Source organism: Brienomyrus brachyistius, chromosome 23 (assembly GCF_023856365.1).
Source record: "Brienomyrus brachyistius isolate T26 chromosome 23, BBRACH_0.4, whole genome shotgun sequence".
Taxonomy (NCBI): Eukaryota; Metazoa; Chordata; class Actinopteri; order Osteoglossiformes; family Mormyridae; genus Brienomyrus; species Brienomyrus brachyistius.
The window spans coordinates 21,317,052-21,335,034 of NC_064555.1; the positions used below are offsets into that span (position 1 = coordinate 21,317,052).

Below are 17,983 nucleotides of genomic sequence, written 5' to 3' on the forward strand. Positions count from 1 at the left end.
TATTTGCTACGTACGTAAACATTAGCACCTTTCAAGAAATGTATAATTTTTGTGTGTTGAATTTACGTTAACGTGTACTTACTATTACAAAATAGTAAATGAACTATTTTCTAATATTTAGGTAACGATTAGCGTCACAAAGGGAATAAACTTTGCGAATGACATTCGCATCTTGTAAATGTACAGTACAATATATCCATTAAAAGGAATATATATTTTTAATTCTACAGTAAGTTTTCATTTAGGTGTTTTTACTTTAAAACGTCGCCCTCTATTTAATTCGTCGGTATTTGTCAGTAATTATGTATCCTCATTTTGACGAGTAAATTTGACAACAAACACCAAGTAGTATTAACTATAGCACTGCACGACCTGACACGAGAAAGTACATTTTATTTGAATAATGGGAGTGAACCTGGAACCTTGTAGTGCTCAGTAAGTGACGTCTGGGGATAGTTTGCGCGGTGTCTTAGCAGAGACACATCTAAAGACACCTTGATGAGGAAATCCACCGACGGAGAACGACAGAGGTAACCTGTCTTCATACATTCCTGTCGTCTCGTCGTCAAAAGTCAGTGTTTGATTACTTAGTACTTAACGTTAGCCTCTGTTAGCAAGTCATGCCGACTCTTGCTGCTCTGTGCCGCACCACTGATTTTTCACCGCTACTTTTTGCTAACCTGCCTCTCTTGCCTTGGCAGCTTTTTTAGATCAACGTGAATGTTCCTGGCTGATAGTTATCTGCAGTGGTTCGACTGTTTTGCATAGATAGAATGTTCTTGGCTTGAGTATTTTAAGTGGGGCTAGTGTTATGAGGGGAGGGTACAGTATATACGGTGCTTAGCTTAAACTCAAGTACTGTGCTGCAATTCTGGCGCGCGCTGGGCCGTTTTAAATTCTATTATAAATAATGTATATTTATGGAAATACTGCATATTTTTATTCATCTGTCGTAGGTGCCACTCATCACAATTTCAACATGCACAAATTACAACAGTAATAGGCTCAAAGTAATTAATCAGAGGACATCACACCGAATTCAGAAGTTTTTTAATGTTTTTATTTTTTTTAAATATCTTAACTAGTATCCAAAAGTCAAATTTTGTTATTCAAAATGGCCTTAAGTTTTAAAGGCATCTTCATTCTTCTTTGCAACGTATATGGTGCATAGCAAGAGTATGTATACTATGTATTCTATACATGTATTTAGCCTCAAGAGACCGTATATGTAATCTTAATCAATTAAACATACTTTATTAATATTAACCTTTGCTCACACTTAATGAAGTGTCAGCTCAATTATGCATAAGACCATGCTACTTTGAAAATGTACTTAAGTAAATATGCTATTTGTTTTCGTCCATTTGCATCTTTCAGATTAATATGAGAATTCACATTTAGAACTGATTAGATGTTGACTCGGTTTGTCTCTGTAGCCTTGATGTCTAAAATTCTCTTTTGCTGATATGATTATGATCATGTATGTAGTATAGCCGTATTTAGCAATATTTTGGTTGCGTCTTACCACGTTAACTGCTAACGCAGTCAAATGCACCATGCTTGTCTTCACCACAACACAGACTGAATACGTTGTGGCTGCTGTGGGAGTGGGACAGTCAAACATTACATTAAATCAAACTGCTAAAGGAGAAGGAAGAGGAGAACCTGTCGGCTTGTTTATGTGCCGTTTTTCATGTTGCATAAAACATGCTATACTTGTTATTATAATCATGTTCTCCCAAACTGGATTTTATGTTGGGTGTTAATACTTAAGAAAACAATGAAAAAAATTCTCTGTATAATTCACAGATTACCGAAGGACGTTGATTCAACACCTTTGTCTCAGCAGCTCACCCAAGGTAAGATCAAATCTGCACCTTTATAGGTTTAACTGGACATAGACGTCTCTCGTACAATAACATGAGAGATCTTGAAATTTTTACACATAGAGTTTATTTTCCAGGTGCCAAAACACGAGATGGAATCGAAAAATATGTAGCTTTGAATCAGATAAAAGGTTAGGATTGTTAAAATAGCTACTTAGATCTTCTGATAAGGTGATGTTGGCCATGCCGAGGTCTAGACTGAAGCACAGAGGCGACCAGACTTCAAAAATTTATTTTTGTATAGCGCATTATCACAACATTACATCGTCTCAAAGCGCTTTACAGCATCCTCACCCAAAGCCCCCAGTGAGTAAGCCATAGGCGACAGTGGCAAGGAAAAACTCCCTAGAAGGAAGAAACCTTGGGAGGGACCAGACTCAAAGGGGGAGCCCATCCTCCAGGGGCCGGCAGGGATAGTCAAATAGAGAGATGGTTAAGTGCCAGAGGTGGGCCAAGTCACATTGTCCCAATCATAAGATTTGGGAAATAACTGGAGAGCAAGGAAGATGACAAGCCAATGCCGATGCCGAGTCTTCTTCCAATCGCCAGGCAACCAGAGGTAAGGCAGCGGGTCATACATGGAAGATCAGAACGGCGAGCTGGATGCAGGGACGTCACTGGTGGTGGCGACGTCACATGTGGCCGGGTGTGCTGGATATATTGATAGATTGAGGTCTCCAGGCATCACCCCCCAGGAGGAGTAGGGGAAATAAAATGTACAATTAGGCAAAGTAGAGGAGGTTATCGGCAGTGCTAAAAGCTAGGTGAGTGCAATATGAAGTGCAATCTGCAAGCTCCGGCAGATATGGCTATGGCAGCATCAGTAGGAGGGAGAGGCAAGTGGGAATGCAGGCATGGGGAGTCCCTGACATGTCAGCACTCCAATTCCACAAGGGGGTGTGAAGCTAGAGTGACAGCACTGACAGTCCAGTTTATCCAAAGCCAATGGCACTGATCCCTACCCAGCTCTACACCTCACACTGCAGGTCTGACTGGGAGTGAGGAGTTAGCTAGAGCTAGAACTAGTGTCCCTATACGCTAAACTAAACAGGTGTGTTTTTAGTCTAGACTTGAATATTGAGAGTGAACCTGAAACCCGCACATCCGGTGGAAGACCATTCCACAGCTGAGGAGCTCTGTAGGAGAAAGCTCTGCAGCCTGCCGTAGTTCTTTCTACCCTGGGCACTAACAGATATCCCATGGCTTGAGAGCGAAGCATGCGTGGAGGGTTGTATGTGGTCAGCAGATCACTAAGGTATTCTGGTGCAAGGCCATTTAGTGCTTTATAAGTTAATATAACGTATAATAAAACATTTCCTTTATAACGTGGAAAGAGTATGTAACAGTGCATGTCTGGCATCGTATTACCTGGTTGTGCGGTGATGGCAGAGTCACATTCTAGGCTGTCCTTTAACTTTAAATGCATTAATTAAGTGTTTCATCTCATAAAACAGCAGTATTTAATGTCCCTTGTAGAAGGAATGCCTTGAATTTTGTCTGCCATTATAACTTCTAGAGGGGGGATATTTTGATGAATCAGAGATATGACATTTTGCTATTAAAGGTACCCAAATGAACATACTGTAAACTTATTTAAATAGTGTATATTTAGTAAATGGTGAGTAAATGTAAATGTGTTGTGGCAACCCGTCAGGCTTTTAATAGATTACAAGGTTCTGGCCTTAACATATTGAAACTGATTATAGAACGGGCTAAACTCCATCATAGCTGAAACTCAGGATTTATGAAAAATCAACATATTAGTTGTAAGAGAAAACCCAGATTTGTGTTATGCAGACACAGTGGAAAGCACAGGAATCATGGTTATAGTGATCAACCGCTCTTATGGATCAAAGAGCTTGAGACAATAACCGTACGAATACCAATTCATTTATAGTAATCTAGTCAGCTGATTCATTTAGTGTTTTTTTTGAACATATGGAAAAAAAATTTGAACTAGTTTTTGAAATTTACTTCAATGCCCTAACTTAGCTTTTTAGCTACCTGAGGCTAATGCTGTGACCTAGTTATCTGCACTCACTGCTAGTTTGTGTACAGGAACACTGCAGCCAACTCCATGCAATAGCATACTGTATGGGCAGGCTTTTCACAGGCTACATGCCCTTACGATAGGGCAGAGGGATATCAGCTAGCACATTTAATTATATCTGCTTTAGTGCCTCATGTCAATTAGAGGCATGTGACACTCAGCGAATGCTCCACTTGGACGTCCCTAGCAGCCAGACTGGTCATGAAGCATTAGTGAGCAGGTCCCATCACTTGGAGGGTAGGTGGACATAACACAAGACAAGCAGTACAGTCCACAACCTTTATTAAGGCATACAGCAGCTATGGGACCACATGCACCCAGAGTGCTCATCACCATTTGCCAGTTTGTGGTCTGTGTCCATCTTTCGTGGTCAGCGTCACTTCCCCACTGGATACCAAGACTACGGTACGGCGGGAGTCCTTGGGTGCAACAGCATCCCTACCTGAAATGCAAGGTGGGAGGAGTCAGACATGTACAGCTATTCTGAAGCCAAGCCAGCCTGGAGCTCACCTTTCCTGAAGCACCTCTGCTCACAGCTATCAGTGGCTGAGGGGACACACACAGCTGTGCCACAGTGGAAGAACACCTGCAGAGACCACAGCATGGCTTGCATTAGCCCAGATTTACACACAGGCCAACAGCCTTCACTTGCTGCTCCAGTACCTGTCCCTGCAGATGCTTGGAGGTGGAGTCCACAAATGCAAACATCTGCACAATGAACCGCTTGTAGTGGGCTGGGAAGGGAAGCCCAGATGAGCCATCCACAGGAACCAAGGTGGTCAGGTACTTGTCACCTGGGTTGGGGCACCTGCATGCACAGCCATTGTTAGGTAGGGATACCACCAGGACCAATAACCAAGTTCCCCCAGCTTCCCAGTTACCCAGCTTCCAGGAGGCTCCACTGAGGCAGGCTCAGAGGGTCAGGGGTAGGTGTTGCCCAGCAGCTGTCCAGAAGCAGGACAAGGTTGGGGTCCATCCTATTCAGGAGGCGAACCTCCACATACACAGGCTGCCGCAGCCACTTGGTAACAGGGTAGTCACTGTCCTGGTAGTAGGAAGTGTATGCAACAGCTCCTGCATAGATCCACAAGGGAACATCAGCCACATACCTACTGGCACAGTAGCAGGTGACCATCCAGCTGTACCGTACCTTCATCACACCCTTTAGTGAGGCACTGCCCATTTGCCAGCCTCAGTTCTACCCGAAGAGGCCCTGGAACCACCATTGGAAATGGCATATCTGCCGCTACAGGTTGGTACTCAGCCACCAGGGAGACAACCTCAGTGCCCCAGTACCTACAGCGGAAGAGCAGCCTGCCAGGCAACACCAGGCCATCAGATACAGAGCAGCCAAGTAGGGCTACAGAGCCAAAGACCGCACTCACTCATAGAGGGAGTCCCTTGTGATGGAACCCAGGGGCCCTACGCCAACTTCATACATGGAGGACATCCTGTTCTCATACACTATATAGTCACCATCCACCTAGGTAGAGAACCACAGGTAAGCCAAATCCCCCCCCACACCATATCCTGCTTGTGAGGAAGCAACAACCCACCTTCACCACAGTGCCACAGGCAGTCACTGGGAAGGTGAATATGGCAAAGGAAGCAGTAGTGGCAACAGGGCTGCAAGGGGCAGCATTCCCTCCCAGCATGGAAATACTGGTCACATCCAGCTGGGGCACGGTGGAATCCTTGGCCACCACAACCACAAACTGGCCATCTCTGGTGCACTGCACAGTCACTGGGGAGAAGCATGACTAGTCAATACCCACATTCATTGAGAAGTATCACACATTGTACAGCACCACAGCCTCACCTGCATTCCCATAGTAACACTGCTGGCCATCAAAACAGCAGTTTATGGCTGCACAAGCATCCTTGCCAATGGCAGGAGCTCCACAGGGAACTTTCTCATACACCTGGCATTTATCATAAGCAGCAGCAGTAGCACCCTTAACAGCTGGCTGCTGTGCAAAAGACACGGCAAAAGCAACGAGCAAGACGCTAGCTCGAGCCCAAAATCGTCGAAAACACCGCGAATCTGCCATGATGAGAGCGTGTGAAAGAATGAATAACAAGCTGAATCAGTTCCTTAAATACCGCCTTGCCCGAATGTGCGTTAGAGTTCAGTAATCGGCTTAATAGGTAAACCGCACGAGGTTGCTCGGAACCGGATTGAATGCTACTCGACTTAGTACCACCGAAAACGTTTTACATCGTAGCATATAGGTGTGGCGTATAAGCTTGTTTGGATTATTTAAGTAATTGCATTTTCTTTTTATCAACAATGCAATTTCAACTTTCAGCCCTTGCTACTAATAATACTAACATTTACGCCACATTTGTTGGTTAGGCGTTTTTCCTTATTTCCGAAATTCTTCTGAATGGACAGCAAAAAGAGAAAATGTATATGGATTCATTGTTAAGCACAATATTCAGAAGTGGTATTCGCAACCTATGAAGTGTTAATAAGGTTACCGCTTAATAAAAATACGGAAGTACAGTAACAGGAACTTCAAAAAATATGTTACGGGACGAAACCTCAAATAAAAACAAAATTATCTTTTCCATTTTCACGAACTTCATCCACAAGTTATTTCCTGAATATTTTACATTAAATAGCAGGCAAATATTTAAAACGTGCTTTGTGCTGTTATTAAACTTTTTAATAGTTTCCGTTGGAAATCCATCAGTTTTAACAGTTTACGTCCAATTAAGCTATACAATAAAACTGCTGAAGATCTCCATAATATTCCATGATTTTTAGATATCCAGAAACTATTGAGAACAGAATATTCCTATTTAGGTACGTTCATCTGTGAGGTCTGGTAAAGTTGCCTGTAAAAGCGTGTTTGATTGTCTTGGATGAATCAGGTTCTGTTGAGGTTTTTGTGTCATAAGGAAATCTGCTGCTTCTATTTCGCCTGGAGAGGTCTGCTGACAGGTTCTTCATAATAATGCACTTGTTTGTTACAAAGTCTATTTCCCCCGGGATCTTGTGAATCAGCGTAGCTGTATGAACCTGAGGTCCTGCCCAGTGACAACCCAGAAATAACCGTAAATAGTCAATGCAAGTGAGCTTAATACTTTCTGTGTTGAGCCCGCACACTCTCCCCGTGTTCGCGTGGGTTTTCGCTGGGGACTCTGGTTTTCTCCCACGGTATCGCATGCAGGATAGGTTGATTGGTGAGTCTAAATTGGTCCTTCAGTTGTGTGCGTGTGAGTGTGTGCACCCTGCTGTGTGTCGGCGGCCCTCTGCGACCCTAGTTGGGATTGATCGGTTTCAGAAAATGGATGGATGGATGTACATCTTACTGGCCACAAAGCCCAACAAATAAAAATGTAAATTTAAAGGCAGGTTCTGTTATAGGACTAGATGAAACAATCCCTTGATTAAGTGCCTGAGATTTGCGGCATGAGGTATCATTCGTAGTGATGTTAGAGTCTGGGGGGGGGGGGGGGGGGGTGTAAACGCTGTTTGCCATCTGCCGCTAGCTCCATATACTTTAGACTCTTGCATTCGTAGGCCTCCCCCACAGCATCCTCCCAGGGAACAGTGAGCTCTATGATGTACACATTTGTGTTGAGCATCAGAGCACAAGATCTGGTCTGAGGTTCGTTGTGGCGATCTCAGATGGGAAGCAAAGCCTTTGATTCAGATCAGCCACCAATTTCCAGTCTTGTGCCCCTCTGAGCCGGCCGATGTCTGATGTTATAGGGACTACGGCTAGCTTTGCCCCTTCTCGGACGAACGCTCTAGCAGGTGCAGGATGAGATGATGGAGGAGGCATGGCATTGATCTTTGTCCGCCTGGTCTCCAGAGTAGCTGTCAAGCACTTCAGGACATGGTCATGCCGTGTGGGGAAACGACCCTGTAACAGACTTGTTTTCCAGTCGACCAGAATGTGCTTGAGGTTTGTAGGGGATGGACAGAGGGGGCACGTGGGGTCTTCTCCGTACCATTGGTTTAGGTTAGAGGAGGAGGGCAGGGTATCATATATGGCCTGTAGAATGAATCTGGTGTGAGATGCCTCAATGCCCATCAACTCCCTCCAAGAGAATTTCCTCCTCTCGACTCCCTCCCATCTCATTCACTGCCCTTGCGTAGACCCTATGCACATCTTGCTGCCTGTTCTTCTCGACGCACCTCCTCAACGACCAGAGCTTGGCGCTGAGCTGGAGTTGCCTTATGCCAAGATGGTTTGCTCTCCCCAAGGCCAAGGCCTCCCCTCCCCTGTTGCACAAGGCCGATGATGTCTCTGTGTCTGAGGTCTGACTCTACCTGCTGAATAGTTGCAGTTGGGGTCCACTTCTTTCCGGTCGCAAGAGTATGAGCTGGTTGAGCCACGCAGTGGTCTCTGGATCCTGTGAGCGTCATCTCCACCCTCACTTTGGAACACTTGAACTCCTCTGCGATGCTGGACACAGGAAGTTCAAGCACACCTCTTCCAAACAGCCCAATGTTACCGAAGCATCTTGGGAGCCCCAGCCATTTTTTGGCGTATGAGCTGACCATCCTCTCAGGTTTCTCAACTTTTGAGACTGGGATCTCATAGATGGTCAGAGGCCACATGAGGCGGGGTAATAACCCATACTGAAGGCACCATCATTCTGTGCGGGAGCATAGTCTCGTTGATATGCTCTGGTCCCCTTATGGTTTCCTGCCTAAGGTGGTCCACTTGTTCGGTGTCCTTGAGGGTTGCATCATACCAATGTCCGAGACTCTTTACTGGCTTCTCTGACACTGTTGGTATGGGCTCTTTGTCGACGTAATACCGGTGATCCACCAGCTTTCCCTTAACGACTGATATGCTCTTGGACTTGCTCGGCTTTATTCCCATTTGAGCCCACTGGATGTTCTCTTGCAGCTTGTTCAACAGCCATTTAGCACATGCCTTGATTGTAGTGAGTACAGTCATGTCATCCATATATGGTCTAATGGGAGGGAGACGAAGACCAGTTTTGAGCTTAGGCCCCCCCCATCCACCCACCGAGAGGCTCGGATAACGACCTCCATCGCCATTGTGAAGACGAGAAGTGAGACTGTGCACCCTGCCATTATCCCTCTTTCTAGCCATGATGTGGTGTATTCATCTGTTGTCAGGCATAGCTGCACGTCTTGGAAGTAGGATTTGACAAGGCTGGCGATTCCTTCTGGGACACTGAAGAAGGTAAAAACCTTCCACAGGAGACTGTAATGCATGGATCCAAAGCACTGGCGAGGTCCAAGAATATGACATGGAGATCTTTTCCACCCCGGAAGAAGAATTTTGAACAGTGCGAGGTAGGGACATGTACATTTCCTACCGATTTATCACACACACACACATACACACACACACACACACACACACACACACACTCACACACATTTATTTATACTGCACAACTGTTTCTAGCACTTTTCCCTGTCAAGTTTTGATAAATATAGGATTTTGCATGAAAAGTTGCGCACACATGTTTCAGGCATCTTTTTGGGCTTCCATGACTTTGATAAATGAGACTCCTGGTGTGATCAGCACAACCTCATGCTGAACGCCCTGAAGAAAGTGGAAATGGTATTGCGAAAATGCACTGTGTAAATGAAATTGAACCGAACTAAATATTTATGTACAGTACTGTATTATACAATATAGTTCAGTAATTTAATTTGTACAGTGCTGTAATTTTAAAAGCGTTTGAAATAGCTGTACTGCATTTTGAAATTGTCAATAAAATTAAATAGCGACACTTTCTGTTTTATTACATAATATTCATGTAATAAATACAGAAATGTTAATTAGATGGTAATCTGCATGACACATAAAGAAGAAGGAAAAAATTGATTATAATGACCTTCCACTTATTACTTTTACAATAGTGATCAATGTCACCCAGACAGACGTGGTCAGTGTAAGCGGTTTCCACTGTATGATTAATTAAGACACTCGTCTTGATTTTCGACTTTCATAAGTGTCATTTCACAAGCCTTAGACACAAACACTATTTTCATTTACAATCCCTCAAGGCATTTGGTGTTGGCAATAACTGTGTTTACATTGTCACTATGTTGTACAAAGCCCTTAATAGCTAAGTCATAATTAACTTTAATACCTCAAACAGATTCCGCATTAATAAATGAGTCAGGCAGGGCTGCCCTGTTACTCCTTATTTTTTATTTTAGTCACCTAAGTATTATCTCTTAATATTGTAAATGACTGAAATATTGAAGGAATTTCAATTTTCAGTAAGGAGCTTAAAATTTTCACAAGATGATACCATGTTTTTTTTTTCTTTTTTCTAAAAGGACAAGAACCAGTTGTGTAACTATTAATCTGGTTAACTGATTTTGCAGTACCTCAGGTCCAATATCGAAAATGTCCAAATGAAATTTTGCCCTAGTATGACTTTGAGGACCAAGACTATTTTCAAAATTTGGCGCCAAAAGGGATTTGTCTACGCTGGTCATTGTCTTCTCAAAAGCAGGGACATTATGTTTATCTGTCTTTAAATGTCACCTAAATGGGACAGCACGGGGGCGCGGTGGTTAGCACTGTTACCTCACACCTCTAAGACCCGGCTTCAAGTCTCCACCAGAGTTTCATCTGTATGGAGTTTGCATGTTCTTCCTGTGTTGCTCGGGAGTTTCCCTCCATGGTCCATGCTGAGGCTGATGAAAGTTACCAAACTACCCATAGGTGTGTGGGTGTATGTGTGTGTGTGTGCCCTGCAATGGGTTGTTCACTGCCTTGTGCCCATGGGCTTTGGAGCCCCCTCCCCCCCATAACCCTGAATAGGACAAGCAGTGTCAGAAAATGGATGGGTGAGTGACATAAATGTAAGAAATCTGTGCTTCTTCATAGTAAAGCACAAAATGGTCTTGAAATCCTGTATTTTATCCATCCTGAATATCTGACTAAATCACTACCTACGTTTTCTTATTTTCTCATAGACCCAATATTCTCTACTTAAGTCTCTCAGATTATTAAACAAAGTAAGAAATTATTAACCATAATAGATAGATTTTTTCCTGAATGTTTTTTTTGTGCATGTGGCAAAATTTTCAAGTTCCAGTGTACTTTAATAATTTCCATTTGATACCTTTGTCTGACGTATTCCTAGTCGCCAGATCGTGTGGGAAACACAATATAGACTCACAATCCACTCACTACATACAATTTCAACACTTCTGTCATCACAACCTGGCAACCCAGGCTTGTTATAGCGTTTAACTGCAGTGTTTCTGTGATAAACTTATGTTGATATTTTGTCATACTGTAAATGGAAATAAAAATATAGATCAATCTGGTTAATTATTTATTCCCTTATTATAATAAAACTCCCTTATTTTGAAACCCAAAGGTTAGCAGGTATGCATATATGAAACTAGTTCTAATAACATATCTTTAAATGTAAAAAGACACAACAAGAACAAATATTGCAATAGCAGAGACAGCTTTGAGTTCATACGTTTAACACTCAAATTTCATCGCAAAAAAAATGGCATGTATGGTTTTTATATTTGTTTATGATTAATTAACCCACCCTTCAAACCACAACTCCCTGCATTCCGCCTACAATTATGGTCTCCGGAAATGACGTTTTCTCGCTCAGCCATGCGCAATAATCTACTTCCTGTGAATGTAGATAGGCGCTTGAAATCAAAGTAATAAAAATACGAAAACTATATTAGCATATCGTGACTACTCTGTCGGGCGTATATAGTTCACGTAATGAATTTTAAATACGTATACAAGTGAGCGCCACTAAATTTACACTAATGGGCGGTGTCGTCACTTGTAACTGGTACACAAGGAAGGGACTGAGCGGTACTGAATACCGAATAAGCTATTCGCAGTCTGCAAGGTTGCTGGTGTGTTTAAGACAATCAATGCTGCGCAGATATACTTCAGCGTCAACGCACATGTATTCTCTGTGTGTAAAAAGACTACTCAACGACCATTGTAATAAAGCTGGTGAAATATTAAATATATTGTGAGATAAATTAATAAAATTGCAAAAAGTACAATAAATGTACAATTAAAAAATTATGAAAGTTTAAACCCCAGATATTACGATCAGTTCACATATAGCTGGGGAAAGGGGTGGGGTATTGCGCGTTAAAAATATTGAAAGGGAAGTTGTTGGTTTTTATATGGCTTTAAGTTTTTGACGTCGCCCTCTTGGATGCTTTCCCCATAGAAGCACTGTAGCTCATCCGCAATTGTTCTAACTTGCAAAGCGGCGCGGCCTACGAGGTGGTTGCGTGAAGCACATGCGCCAACAGCTCCCAGTTGCTTGCTGGCCGTGTTCATTCCCGTTCGCGTTGGGGGATGGGGGATGGGGGACGGGGTTGGGGACTGGAAAGCTCTCGTGGTGCTAAAATTTTAGTGCTTGTTTCAAATCTTCCACTGCCTATCCAACTAAGTTATTTGGCGCAAACCGCCCCTATCTTGTATTTATTCTTGGAAAATAATAGAATAAGGGTGGAATAGCCTTGCGATTCTATAGTGTGAGCAGGAAAACGAAAAAAAAAAATGTATTCCAGCGGAGCAGCTGGTGGTAAGTCATTTCTTCAGCTAGCTTGCAGGCTAGTTTTGGCATGGCTGTGGTGTGCTTGTTTATTGGAATAGGTTTGTCTCTGGGGTTATATTATGTTCTGGGTGAATATTTGGTGCCTGTAATGTTTTCCCGTCCCACGCTGCTCTTGAAAGCCCGTTTTGACCTGAGTCGCGAGGCTCCGACAGACAAGCGCGGGGCGCTCGGCTAGTTATTAGCTACCAGGTTGTCCGGTACTTCCAGACCCGTGAACCCAAATGTTTCGGGTTATCCGTGGCCTCCCAGAAATTATTAAACAGATTTTTTTCTATCCCGTGAATATGAAATGTCTGCATTGTGATTCTTTGTCGCCGGCGCGAGCTGGTTTTCTATGCGCGCGGCGGGTAACGTACCGATATGGCGAGGCGCTCCGTTAGCCGCCATCTGGCTAAATAGCTGCCATCGCCTGTTCTTTTTCACGATGGAAGCACGTTTTGCGTTTGGCTGGCCACCAAATATTTTTTAAAAGTCGTCGTTAAACTTAAGCGACTGACGCTGAGCCGTTATATGTAAGTTTTCTGTTGTATCTCTGGTAACGGGGTTAGCTGTAGGTGACCCAGTGGCGTCTTGTAGCATCTAACGTCGAAAACTACGGAAAGTTTATCGTCACATTAACCAGTTAATGTTAATACGTGGATAGTCTGCTTGTATGTCAAATATTTATGCATCTATCTGTAGCGGGAGTTTGGGTTTTTGTGAAGGCCTGCAGCGTTTCAAGGGTTTACTTTACTAAAGAATACACAGGTCACTGTAAAATGCATATTTGTAGTTGTCTAGACATGCAACAAAAGTATTATTTGTACCGAAAGAGCAGTGGTAACATTTAAAGTGACTTAAACTTATTTGTTTTCTCATATTTCCTGTTCGTGTTTGGCTACATAAGCATCGCTCCCGGTAATAAAATGTCATATAAAACAATTTCCCGGCCCACATGGAGGTGCAGTCGAGTTGTTTGAAACAGCTGTGTAGTTTATTGTAGATCAGCAAAGCAGATGACAGCATGCGTTTTGTGTGAGATGGTTGGAACTTCTCCGGGGCGTTGTAAATTGGGGGTACAATTTAAAATAGCGTCTGTTGTAAAAGTGAGGAATGATAGTGTGAATGATCCTCTTCTTTACCGATCCAAGAAGCACTTGGTATCTTTATGGGTTGGGGGTGTGGTGTAGGACCTGCTGCGCAAAGATATTGTACTGGAGCCATGCACAGAAGGTGATCGTTGGCGTGATCGTCTCTGTTTTGGGGTGATAAAGGGGCGGGTTTGAGTGTCATTTCAGAAATGGAAGTAAGTGGCATATTTATGAAATGTCATCTGTCACTGATGATTTCAAGCAGTTTCTTGACGTCAGGCAGTCTGGCATCAGTATACTATTTTTTTTCTGCCAAACTAAGCTTCTCAAGCTTCTTAAGAAACGAGTATTAAGAGTGGTTCTTTGACACTGTTGGAAGTCTTTGTGTGACCACTTAATTTGGGGATAGTTAAACTGGAGTTTCTTTTTAACCTTATAACTTAAGGGTCATACCCGAGTAGGTGTTTAAATATGCACTGAATGTGAAAAAAGCAAAGCACACATTTTAAGATGTATGTGGTGAGATGCGTGCAGGGCCCCTTTCCATTTGGTTAGTTGGTTCTGGTAAGCTCACTGGAATTGGACGCTAGTAGGATTTCTCCACAGTGGCCAGGGACTGTCTTGCAGAAATGTTGTTTGTTGTGGTGGTGTTTAAGTGTTCAATATGAATCAATGGGCTTGAGAAGGACGTCCATGTAATATTTTGTCTATTTTTTCCTTCTTTAATGAGCATCAACAATGTTCCTGAGACTTAGATCTGTGTGTGATTATAAAGCTGAAATTCTGTTAATATGCAGTCATCACCAGTGGGAGCCTTAAATAAATATACTATTTTGCAGGTGAACCACTTCATTTAAATTTACAATATCCTACGTGTGTGAAACTTCTCCTCATTTTTTTTGTTGCAGTCCTTTTAAAAATTACCCCTTCCTGTATTATTATGATATTGTATATTTTTTCACGGGCAGATCTTTTTGTGACCTGTAAGGATTTCATATGACCAGTGGTTGGTCTTACAATTAGGTTTATACTGTTCTTTCTGAATTGCTAAACCTAACATGATTTCTAAATTTCTGGGATGGTGGTGTAGCACTTCTGCTTGAATATCCAGACGTTGTCGACTGTTTTGTTTATATATTTGTACATTGACTGATCAACAGTAGTGCCGTGCTGGACAGTTAACTAAATTTTTTAACCAGGTGAATTTGGCATGCAATGAAGTGTAAATGCGTTGGCAGGTACACGAGTTGAAAGTGATAAAACCCATCAATTACATTGCTCACAAATAGATTTTCAAATGTGCTACTTGTCTTACCATAAATGCTGAGGTCTCAGTTGCGTGATATTGACTGGTAAATGGCAGTTTCAGCCTGGCTTACTAGTGAGGTTGTACACTGTGTTGAGATAGTGGTTATGCTTTTTGGGTGTTATTGACGTTTCCATAAGCACTGTGGAAAATAGATAAGATACTGTAAAACAGGATGTCTAGCATGTAACCTTAAAGATGCCATGCAGTAAGTTTAAAAAGTTCAACCATTCCTGAAATGCACCCCAATCATTCCATAGGTGAACAGCTATATGTTCACAAGTCTGGTGTAAAGTTGAAGACTTAATAATACCACTGACACATCATTTTGCTTTTTTCTCTTCTTACTTCTGTTGTAGCATCGCCCTCTCCTCCAGTGCCAGAATATGTGTTCAAACCCCCACAGCGACCAGACTTTGGCACCATGGGCAGAGCCATCAAGCTCCAGGCTAATTTCTTCGAGATGGAAATACCAAAGCTTGACGTGTACCATTATGACATAGATATCAAGCCTGAAAAATGTCCACGCAGAGTTAACAGGTGCCCTCCATGATCCTCTCAAAATTAGCAACTTTATTTTACTTTTTTCTGTAAATGCAGTAATAATAAATCCTATCTGCAAGAGGTTTTTCTGGATGTTTACACACATTGTGAAATGCATTAAAAGCCTCCAGACTTGGAGTGTAATTTTTAATGTTTCAGTTTGTCTTTGTTATTCGGTCCCTAATGAGGTTGTGTGCTGTGAGCGATGATTGTGGAAGTGCTACAACATACTGTATTTTCTCTTCACAGAGAAATCGTGGAGCACATGGTCCAGCACTTTAAAACCCAGATCTTTGGAGATCGAAAGCCAGTGTATGACGGGAGGAAGAACCTCTACACAGCCATGCCCCTGCCAATCGGGAGGGATAAGGTGATGCCTTGCGGCCGTGGTCTCCTTCTTCCCGTTCTGGTCACAGAGGGAGAATACCCTTGGGCTGGGTGACTGCTGGCCATGCTGCTGTGTGGTACTGACACGCCTGTTGCTTAGGTGGAGTTGGAAGTGACCATTCCGGGGGAGGGGAAGGACAGGAGCTTCAAGGTGGCCATAAAGTGGATTTCTTGTGTCAGTCTGCAAGCCCTCCATGAAGCGCTCTCGGGTCGTGTGCCGAACGTTCCCTTCGAAACAATTCAGGCGCTGGATGTCATCATGAGACATTTGCCCTCTATGCGGTGGGTGTTTTTCCATGTTCAGACTGCTAGTTGTAATGTAGCTCTTGTTGGCTGTCTGAAATAGGGTCAGCCTGTGGTGACTAATGCTGTGTGTCCACACCCTGGCTGCAAACCCTGTCATCTCAGTGAAGTTTATCCTTAAATATGCTGAAAGAATACCCTCTCAAGTTGTGATGGAATGAGTTTGAAAACACGTTGGACAGTAAACTACTGTATTTTTCAAACAAATGTATATTTCTTGCTGTCTTGTTGAATACTTTTTAAAACAGCGGTTCTTGACTGCTTTAGCCTCAGGACCCGTGTTTTTTCTTGGTCATTATGTTACAACCCAAATTAAAAAAAAAAATTGAACCAGATTCATTTCACAAATAGTTCTGTAACAGTACAGTAACACAAATAATTACCTGCACTATTAAAGGAAAAATATTTTTTCTTGTTTGATGCATCAGTTGAAAAACTGATTTAAAATAACTTTGGATTCTTTATGTATACTTTTTATTCTGTTTTTTGGAAGACTACATGCTATTTTGTTTGGGTGTATGGATGGTGGTTAATCCACTGTTAGAAATATTTGATCTAGTTAACCTAATCACTTTTGCTTTAATAATTCTTTTAAAATGTTGCTACACTAAATATTTACACACGCATGTTTAAAACCCACCAATAGTGAATGTTGCCTCACTGACTGATTTAAGTTTTCATAGATGTAACGGCCGTCCACAAGAGGGCAGTATAACGTTAATTTTCAAAACCACAGCTGAGACGATACTTGGCTTGTTTATTCGGACATTTGTATTGATGAAAAAATATCTACTTCTTTAATAGATGTTATCGGAGTCACAGTTGAATGTGGTGTTGATGTGTGTTGTGATCATTCAGGTACACGCCAGTCGGGCGGTCCTTTTTCACCCCATCGGAAGGCTGCTCCAATCCTCTTGGAGGAGGCAGAGAAGTCTGGTTTGGATTTCACCAATCTGTCAGACCTTCCCTCTGGAAAATGATGCTCAACATTGATGGTAGGTGGAAACATCAGCTGGTGTGTTGGTGTGTCTGTTTTTATTACGTTAATGTGTAGCTTTGTATTTGCAAGTAGTAGCTATTGTTTGTTCATTAATTTTAATTTTTGTTTGTTTTTTTGTGATTGTTTGCAGTGTCAGCCACGGCATTTTACAAAGCACAGCCTGTGATTGAATTCATGTGTGAGGTTTTGGATTTCAAAAGCATTGAAGAACAACAGAAGCCCTTAACAGATTCCCAAAGAGTGAAGTTTACTAAGGAAATCAAAGGTCAGCCATCTTGGTGCTTTTGATATTGTGTTTTTAGCATAAAGTTGCTGTTTTGTAAATGGATTTTTTTTAAGACTTATATTTTGAAGACTTGACAAAACAAGCTGTAACATGACTGTTAATCAGGTTCTTAATTTTGTTTGTATAATTTGCTTTTAGGTCTGAAAGTGGAGATCACACACTGTGGCCAAATGAAAAGGAAATACAGAGTATGTAACGTTACCAGGAGGCCGGCTGGCCACCAGACGTAAGGGCTCGCCACTCACCTGCTCATGGTGGTCCCCGTTAAACATATCGGGGGGCAGTCAGGCATAAAATCATATTCATATGTCTGTCTGCTTTTGAAAAAGTTAGATATAACCTTTTGTTTAAAGCCTGTCTCCTAGTTTCCCCTGTTTGTGTGCCCACAGGTTTCCTCTCCAGCAGGAGAATGGACAGACCATCGAATGCACAGTAGCACAATATTTCAAAGACAAGTACAAACTTGTGCTCCGGTACTCGCACCTGCCCTGCTTACAGGTTGGCCAGGAGCAGAAACACACCTACCTACCGCTTGAGGTCAGTGGCCAAGGTCGTTTTGTTTTTGTCTCAGTCAA

The 17,983-nt window shown here is 42.5% G+C and overlaps 2 protein-coding genes across 6 annotated transcripts in view; one reads left to right on the forward strand and one right to left on the reverse strand.

Moving 5' to 3' along the window:
- The window catches only part of ago2 (argonaute RISC catalytic component 2), a 44,061-nt gene that overhangs the window by 12,560 nt on the left and 13,518 nt on the right, over positions 1-17,983 (forward strand). The window contains exons 1-9 of one of the 5 annotated variants that reach the window (XM_048993815.1): positions 321-530; positions 1,810-1,859; positions 15,249-15,429; positions 15,682-15,802; positions 15,920-16,101; positions 16,981-17,117; positions 17,253-17,387; positions 17,547-17,634; positions 17,798-17,945. In XM_048993815.1, the coding sequence (XP_048849772.1) occupies positions 499-530; positions 1,810-1,859; positions 15,249-15,429; positions 15,682-15,802; positions 15,920-16,101; positions 16,981-17,117; positions 17,253-17,387; positions 17,547-17,634; positions 17,798-17,945 (1,074 nt within the window). In that variant the 5' untranslated portion in view covers positions 321-498. Of the gene's footprint in view, positions 1-320; positions 531-1,809; positions 1,860-9,036; positions 9,224-12,262; positions 12,481-12,543; positions 13,026-15,248; positions 15,430-15,681; positions 15,803-15,919; positions 16,102-16,980; positions 17,118-17,252; positions 17,388-17,546; positions 17,635-17,797; positions 17,946-17,983 lie in introns of those variants that run through there. The other 4 variants (XM_048993814.1, XM_048993819.1, XM_048993816.1 and 1 more) reach the window with 4 other exon arrangements.
- LOC125719233 (zona pellucida sperm-binding protein 4-like) lies at positions 4,202-6,014 on the reverse strand. The gene is made up of 8 exons (XM_048993824.1): positions 5,756-6,014; positions 5,493-5,680; positions 5,322-5,419; positions 5,087-5,250; positions 4,818-5,010; positions 4,600-4,744; positions 4,447-4,522; positions 4,202-4,378 (listed from the first exon to the last, which is right to left on the reverse strand). Exons 1-8 carry the CDS (start codon positions 5,985-5,987, stop codon positions 4,266-4,268), a joined length of 1,209 nt encoding a protein of 402 aa, XP_048849781.1. The 5' UTR covers positions 5,988-6,014; the 3' UTR covers positions 4,202-4,265.

Coding starts and splice junctions, on each gene's coding strand:
- LOC125719233 (XM_048993824.1), bottom strand. CDS start 5,987: ATGGCAGATTCGCGGTGTTTTCGACGATTTTGGGCTCGAGCTAGCGTC. Junction 5,251..5,321: donor ACAAGGGACTCCCTCTATGA/GTGAGTGCGGTC, acceptor GTTGCCTGGCAG/GCTGCTCTTCCGCTGTAGGT. Junction 4,523..4,599: donor CCAAGCATCTGCAGGGACAG/GTACTGGAGCAG, acceptor TGGTCTCTGCAG/GTGTTCTTCCACTGTGGCAC.